At 34.7% G+C, this 6,860-nt stretch overlaps 2 protein-coding genes across 7 annotated transcripts in view; one reads left to right on the top strand and one right to left on the bottom strand.

Moving 5' to 3' along the window:
- The first annotated feature begins 635 nt into the window (after positions 1-635).
- Positions 636-4,802, top strand: LOC106762907 (protein NPGR1). Of its 5 annotated transcripts, none has more exons than XM_022782521.1 (7): positions 636-873; positions 956-1,053; positions 1,509-1,780; positions 1,908-2,166; positions 2,343-3,565; positions 3,862-4,009; positions 4,098-4,802. In XM_022782521.1, the coding sequence occupies exons 3-7, from the start codon at positions 1,589-1,591 to the stop codon at positions 4,406-4,408; spliced, it is 2,133 nt and encodes a 710-aa protein (XP_022638242.1). In that variant the 5' UTR covers positions 636-873; positions 956-1,053; positions 1,509-1,588; the 3' UTR covers positions 4,409-4,802. The 5 variants fall into 5 exon arrangements, with proteins under 5 accessions (XP_022638242.1, XP_014502514.1, XP_014502513.1 ...); XM_014647028.2 differs by having other exon boundaries at positions 950-1,053; XM_014647027.2 differs by having other exon boundaries at positions 636-1,053; positions 1,492-1,780.
- A 369-nt stretch (positions 4,803-5,171) lies between these two features.
- LOC111241895 overlaps positions 5,172-6,860 on the bottom strand; it is a 2,687-nt gene continuing 998 nt past the window's right edge. Inside the window, exons 2-5 of one of the 2 annotated variants that reach the window (XR_002668311.1) lie at positions 6,588-6,693; positions 6,254-6,308; positions 5,868-5,941; positions 5,172-5,430 (exon numbers count right to left, since the gene is read on the bottom strand). Coding sequence is in view for 1 of the 2 variants with exons in the window: in XM_022782520.1 (XP_022638241.1) it covers positions 6,294-6,308; positions 6,588-6,693 (121 nt within the window). In the remaining variant the exon portion in view is untranslated. The remainder of the gene's footprint in view (positions 5,431-5,867; positions 5,942-6,253; positions 6,309-6,587; positions 6,694-6,860) is intronic. The other variant, XM_022782520.1, reaches the window with a different exon arrangement.

The following is a 6,860-nucleotide window of genomic DNA, read 5'->3' as shown; positions in this document are numbered from 1 at the left end:
AGAATGGTAAAAGACAGAATTAATAACATTTAACCAAGTAAGCATCTAAGCCTATTTTTATTTATAGCAATTAAGTGATACTCACTATGGTGTTTTATTAATTTAAATTTATCATTTTTACATATAATGTTCATAGAATTATATAAACTTATATATAAAAAATTTATAACATCATTTTTAATCTAAAATATTAACACAAGTTTAAATTATATATATATATATATATATATATATATATATATATATATATATATATATATATATTTTGTTCAATTTTTTGAGTGAAAAGATTAACCACAAATGAAATGCATCTTTAAAAAGCTTGAAGATGATACTAACCAAGATAAAAGAAAAGAAATTAAAAGTCTGCTAGACACATAAGAAAAATATAGTGGATCAAAAGTGAATTAGATATTATATCCTTTGAACATATTTCTCTTTGATTATTAGAAAGTTTGGAATTTGAAGAATTGATAATGATATTTTGACAATATTTTAATATTGTGTAAGTATTATCGTGTTATTACGTGATTGATCTTTATTAGTGATTATGATTTCAATTATTACATGTGTTTAGGATACATTGACTGACAAAAAGGTTGGAAAGTAAACAACATTTATGTCGACACCAATGTATGGGGACATGTCGATGGTGGAAACCCACGACAACACCCTTTGCTTTTCCTTTCATTTCACTTTCTTCCGTTAATTCTTGCTCCAACCCTTAAGCTACTACTTCTGCTACTATCTCCATCAAGTGTGGTGTGGAGTGTAAACACATACACCAACATTGTTGAAACTTCAAACCAACTCAAGCAATCTACCAACAACGTTTGAATGCTCCTATTACCAAACATTCTCAACACTCCAAGAGTGAGTTGTTCTTTACTTAGGCCAAAAGGTTTTGAATTTTTCAAAGGGGTGAGTCTGATTAACCAATTAGGACCAGTTTCAGATAATCCAAACATAGAAACAGAAAGTTCGACAGAAGGGTAGCTTTCATGGCGTCAAACACTGATAAGGTTCAGGTTTTTGGAATCTGAGCTATGGTTGGTAAGTCCTAGGCACTGTTCTTACTATTATTGTTTCTCTCTCTTTTCTCAGCTCTCACATGTCCACCCGTGTTCATCTAGAAAACTTTTCCTCCTTTTCTCTTTCTTATGACATCCATCATTGCCTTTGAATTTGAAAAATCCGTCATCATCTCTCTCTATCTTTTTTGTGTTCCCACAAGTTACGTGTTTTGTTTTCAGTTGCATGAACGTGTCATTCTTAGCATTATGTTTTTCCATTTCATGACACTAGTGGTGAAATTCTAAATTTAAGGTAAAATACTACTTTGTGGCATTCTTCACTTTGCTAATTAAAGTAAAGACCATTGCTGTTTTAGCTCTACAGGAATAAGCAGTCTCAATAGTAACGATAGTTCACTCCAACCATTTCAACTGTGTTAATAAATTCATACTGTAATCCGTTGTTGAATTTTAACAGAACCGTGTTTGTTGAAGGTGTTATTGAGCCCCTGTGAAAGTGTGCACTCAGAAGTGATTTGTGTTGGGTTCGCTTTGAAATCCACACTTTTTGGAAGATGTTGTGTGCTTGTTCGGGGGAGCAATTCAAGTTTGAAGAGGCACCACAGTCACCTGAGTCCTTGGCAACAAGGGATTTCTCTGCAAGTGGTCTTTCTTCAAGGACTGGGGATTGGGAATCCAAATTTGATGAGACGCAAGTTGAAGAAGCTGAATCTACTCTAAAAGAAACACTTTCATTAAACTATGAGGTATGAATTAGTGTTTTTTTTTTTTCTCTGTGAAATTATTCTGCAAACCAGCCTATTGTGAAAATATTTTCTGCTAGGATAAGACTACTGTTTGATTTTAATTTTCTCCTTTTTTGGTGAATTTAAGGAAGCTCGGGCTTTGCTGGGGAGGCTTGAATACCAAAGAGGGAACTTTGATGCTGCCCTTCAAGTTTTTGAAGGTATAGACATAAGGGTTTTGGCCCCAAGGATGATCAGGGCAATAGCTGAAAGAACCAAGCAAAGAAAACCACGGTCAAAGGTGGATAATGTGCTTCCTAATGTAATGTCAATGCATTCAGTAAGCTTGCTTCTAGAGGCAATTTTGCTTAAATCCAAATCCTTAGAAGAACTTGGAAGATACACCGGTATCACCACCTTCATATCTCTTTCAGATGTCTTGCAGATTCTTTTCTTTTGTTTGATTCAAAGTTTGGCTCTTATATGTCAGAGAATCGTGAACAATTGCCCATATTATCATCCATGCATCATAAATGCATCATCAATCCAATACACTAATTACTTCTGCTTTCTTATTTACCAGAGGCTGCGAAAGAGTGCAGAATTATTGTGGATACAGTAGAATCTGCTCTTCCAAAAGGAATGCCTGAGGGTATTGGTGAAGATTGTAAGCTGCAAGAAATGTTCCACAAAGCATTGGAGTTGCTTCCAAATCTATGGATCAAATCTGGTTTTCTAGAAGAAGCTGTCACTGCTTATCGGAGGGCTCTAATCAAGCCATGGAACTTGGAGCCGTGGAGATTGGCCAGGGTACAAAAAGATTTGGCTACCACACTACTCTATGGTGGTGCTGAAGTAAACATACCCTCTCAGCTGCAAGTGAATGGTTTAACAACACCTATGAGTGGTACTGAAGAAGCCATACTTTTGCTGTTAATACTCTCGGGAAAGATGGCACTTCAAGAAATAGACTGGGACCCTGAAATAATGGATCATCTTACATTTTCTCTTTCAGTTACTGGAATGTTTGAATCATTGGCAGATAACGTAGAGAAGATCCTTCCGGGGGTTTATGATCGGGCAGAGAGGTGGCACTTTCTTGCTCTTTGTTACAGTGCAGCAGGACAGAATGAAGTGGCCTTGAACCTTTTGAGAAAAGCTTGTGGTAGTTCTGAAGCCAAGCATAGACCCTATTTTCCTTCATTTTTGTTTGCTGCAAAGCTGTGTTCTTTATGTCCAAACCATGCTCATGAAGGCATCAAGTTTTCACAGGAAGTTATAGATCTAGCCAAGCATCAAAATGAGCATTTTCTGGGTGAGGGCCTAAAATTTATGGGCACTTGCCAAGGGGCTGCTGCTAGAGTATCTGTACTAGATTCTGAAAGAATTATATTCCAAAGAGAGTCTTTGTACTTTCTAAATGATGCTGTCGCTCTAAATGGAAATAATGATCCAGAAGTGATACTCAGCCTTGGATTGGAAAATGCAATCCAAAGAAATTTAAATACAGCATATGACAATTTAATGATATACTCTGACATGATGGCTGGCAGCTCAAAAAGAGGTTGGCAGTTGTTAGCACTCATAGTATCAGCGGAACAGAGGTTTAAGGATGCAGAAACTATAGTTGATTTTGCTTTAGATGAGGCTGGTAGTATAGACCAGTTAGAACTATTGAGACTGAAAGCTATTCTTCAAATTACACAGCAGCAACCCAAGAAAGCAGTAGAGACCTACAGAATCTTGCTAGCAGTAATTGAATCACAAAAGGAGCATTGGCTTCAGGCTAAGGCATTCAGGCATGAGGTGTGTAGTATTGTTTAAGGGAAAAACACTATTGCATCCATTGTTTGGCTGGTACTAAAATTGACTAAAGAAGTGCTCTTGTCTGGTTGGAAGTTGCTCAGTATAAGATTTTATATTGAGACTACTTAATTAAGTTAAAAGCATTAACCAATAGTTCCGTATCTATTTACATCCATTGCTTATAGTGAAATTTTATTTATGACTAGGGACAGTTTTGATTATTGTTAGTGTAGATATTTAAGTAATCTCCTGAATCCTTGAGAATAATCTCTCCTTGACTTTTCATCTGTTTGCAGGCATTAAAACAACAGAAGTTGGAAATGGAAGTCTGGCAAGATTTGGCCACCATTTATGTAGATCTTTGCTCCTTTCTAGATGCAAAAGCTTGTGTTGACAAGGCTCAGTTGATAGAATTTTTTTCTCCAAGAAGTTGGCATATTACTGGTATGGAACAAGTTTCATTGTTGAACTGCAGTATATTTCTACATTTTGTATTTACCAATCTGAAACTACTTGCATGTGACAATGACAGGGTTGTTGTTTGAATCTCGGACATTGCATAAGGAGGCCTTAGCTTCCTTCTTAGTCTCATTGTCAATAGAACCGGATTACATTCCCAGTATCATTTCAGCTGCAAAATTAATGCTTAAACTTGGCATGCAATCACTCCCAATCGCAAGAAGCTTTTTAATGAATGCTTTGAGATTAGATCCTACAAACCATGAGGCATGGTTTAACCTTGGACTAGTTTCAAAAATGGAAGGTTCATTACAACAAGCAGCAGATTGCTTTCAAGCCGCATATGAGCTGAAGCTTTCAGCTCCAGTGCAAGAATTTGAGTGACTAACACCTTGAAAGAAGAATTGAAAACTTTTTGTGGTTGAGAAAAAAGTGAGCTCAACAAGAGCGATATACAAGAGTCACGAGCAGCAACTAATGGAAGAAAAATATACCCTCGGTTAATATTTTTGAAAAAACCTATAGCTATACATAGCTACTTATTTATATATCTATTTCGTTATGCTCCAAATCAATGTCCTTCACATTTGACAAGATGAGTTGAAGCACAGAAGTTTAGTTCCCATGTGATAAACAATACTTGTTTAAGGCGAGGATAATCCCTGCGTGTGAAATTCACACTTATAGTTTTGCTGCTGACTGACTTCTGAAGTTTTAGTTGATAGTTATAACTCTTTATTCTTATTTGTATAATACATTCCTCACTTTAGAAAATTAATACTCTCTATTTATAATTTATATGATTAAGAATTTATTGCAATAAGTAACATTTCTCTGCTATGATTTTATATGATATTACTTTGTTATGTTAGACACATTTAGTGCTTGACTTAAAAGAATAAAATCCCAGAAATAATTGCTTACTTTTCAAAAACACTCAGTTAACTGACAAGTATTCAACATTTTTTTCTCCTAACTCGTATAAAATAATACACTTAGCTTGTTAATAGTACTTGTAACCAAAGATGGATAGTAGAGTAGAATGAAATATATTTGTTCTACTGATGATCTTAGCGAAAAATGAATAATGGAGATACTATTTGAAGGGCCGCACTTCTCTAATTCGTTATATGATACTTAAAGCTGGTTAAGGAAACAAGTTGAGGACTTGAATGTTTATAGAACGCAAATGGAGTTGCTGAATTTCATTAAAGGGAAGAAAAACAAACAGCCATCTGAACTTTTCCAGCTACCACGATTTCTTTACAAATTTACATTCACTATTTTTCTTGGTCTGGAAAACAACAAATTACACTTAAGATATAATTATTGCTGTAAATATCTTTACATCTTCCAAACAAGGGAAACATGCAGCGGGTAGAATTTGATTGGATCTGTCATCAATACTGTAACACAAGAAACGAAAACTAATGAGACAATTATGGCATCCATGAAGAGACATTTGCATTCTGAGAAGTAAAAAGGTACTTGATATTGGTCTCTACTTTAACATTGGTCTCTACTTTAACAATATATGTTGCAAAAAATACAAGTGGTTCAGTGGCAGATCTCTATACAATATGTTTACTCCAGTAAAACTGGAATGTATTACTGAGAAGATCTAAATCAGAAACCAATTTATTTGCTACCCTCCCCCTTGCATTTTAAATTTTTGGTCCTTCAAAATACTTTCCAAATTACCCCATACAAAAATAATACATGTTCTGTCACTATATATTTTGATGAAGTGGTCAGTGGTGCAGTTGAGTAGCCCTTTACAGATACTACAATATTACTACATATGCAATGCTTGAACAGAATGTTCCAGAAAAAAAAAAATTACCATTAATATTTTATTGAAGTTTATATCCGACTCCATCCTTTTTTTCCACCTTGATACACACTTTGGACAGTGAGCTGCAGTACATAGACTTTAAACTTCTGTTTTATGCAAATATTGTTTACGACCAAGAAATGAGACTGAAAACAGTTTCGTCGGTTCACAATAGGCTATAACCTACCATTTTCACAAATTGATTTAGTCCAAAATATGCCTAAACTCAGTTTTATTGTTTACGTTTCTATGCATTTTTATATAGATGTTAATATGTTATGTTAATGCTAATTATCTTCAAATAAAATCTGCTATATTTTTACAGAACTTAAAACTAAACTACTTTCATAACCAAATAAATGGACAAAGAAGAATTCATCAGATGGATCATTCACCTTACACCTAATAAAAGTTGATTCCACAGAGTGCCTAATCTCAACCCATCTGCCACTGCATTTACAAATGGAAGAACCAAAACATTTGAGATATAATAAAATGAGTATGGTACAAACTTATGTGAAGGTTGTTAGTCAAAAAGAACAGGCAAGAAAGCAGTATATTACAGGGCAATGGCATTTTTAAGGAAATAAAAAACTAATTCAAAAAACTCATAATAAGAGCATGAACATGTCTCCAGATTCATATGTAACACTTAAGCAGATAAATGGCAGTATCAAACTCTCTATTAATAGTTCTCAAGAAGATAAGTGGTGTCTTGAATCTCCAAACCTTTAGAACTGGTTCGCCTTTGTTGGAGTTTGCAGATTGCTTTGCCATTGCCTGTTGCTGTGCACGTGCAGCTCGTCCTGCTGCAGATTTCTCAAATTGCTCTTGTCTGCAATTCCAATTAACACGCACAAATTGGTCTGCAGTTAATTTACTTATGCAATCACTAACCCATAAAAGAGCATTATAACAAATTACAATGTCTATTGTCGTTTCATCATGCTTCACCCGACCTCTAAAAGTAGACTATATTTCATTATATATATATATATATAT

Source organism: Vigna radiata, chromosome 6 (assembly GCF_000741045.1).
Source record: "Vigna radiata var. radiata cultivar VC1973A chromosome 6, Vradiata_ver6, whole genome shotgun sequence".
NCBI lineage: Eukaryota > Viridiplantae > Streptophyta > Magnoliopsida > Fabales > Fabaceae > Vigna > Vigna radiata.
Note: the sequence above shows the minus strand (reverse complement) of the source record. Positions and strands in the feature narration are given on the sequence as shown.

Excerpts from the sequence above, each read along its gene's own strand:
- LOC106762907 (XM_022782521.1), top strand. The coding sequence starts at position 1,589 with ATGTTGTGTGCTTGTTCGGGGGAGCAATTCAAGTTTGAAGAGGCACCA. Across the intron at positions 1,781-1,907 it reads CACTTTCATTAAACTATGAG|GAAGCTCGGGCTTTGCTGGG; the intron begins GTATGAATTAGT and ends GGTGAATTTAAG. Across the intron at positions 4,010-4,097 it reads AAGAAGTTGGCATATTACTG|GGTTGTTGTTTGAATCTCGG; the intron begins GTATGGAACAAG and ends TGACAATGACAG.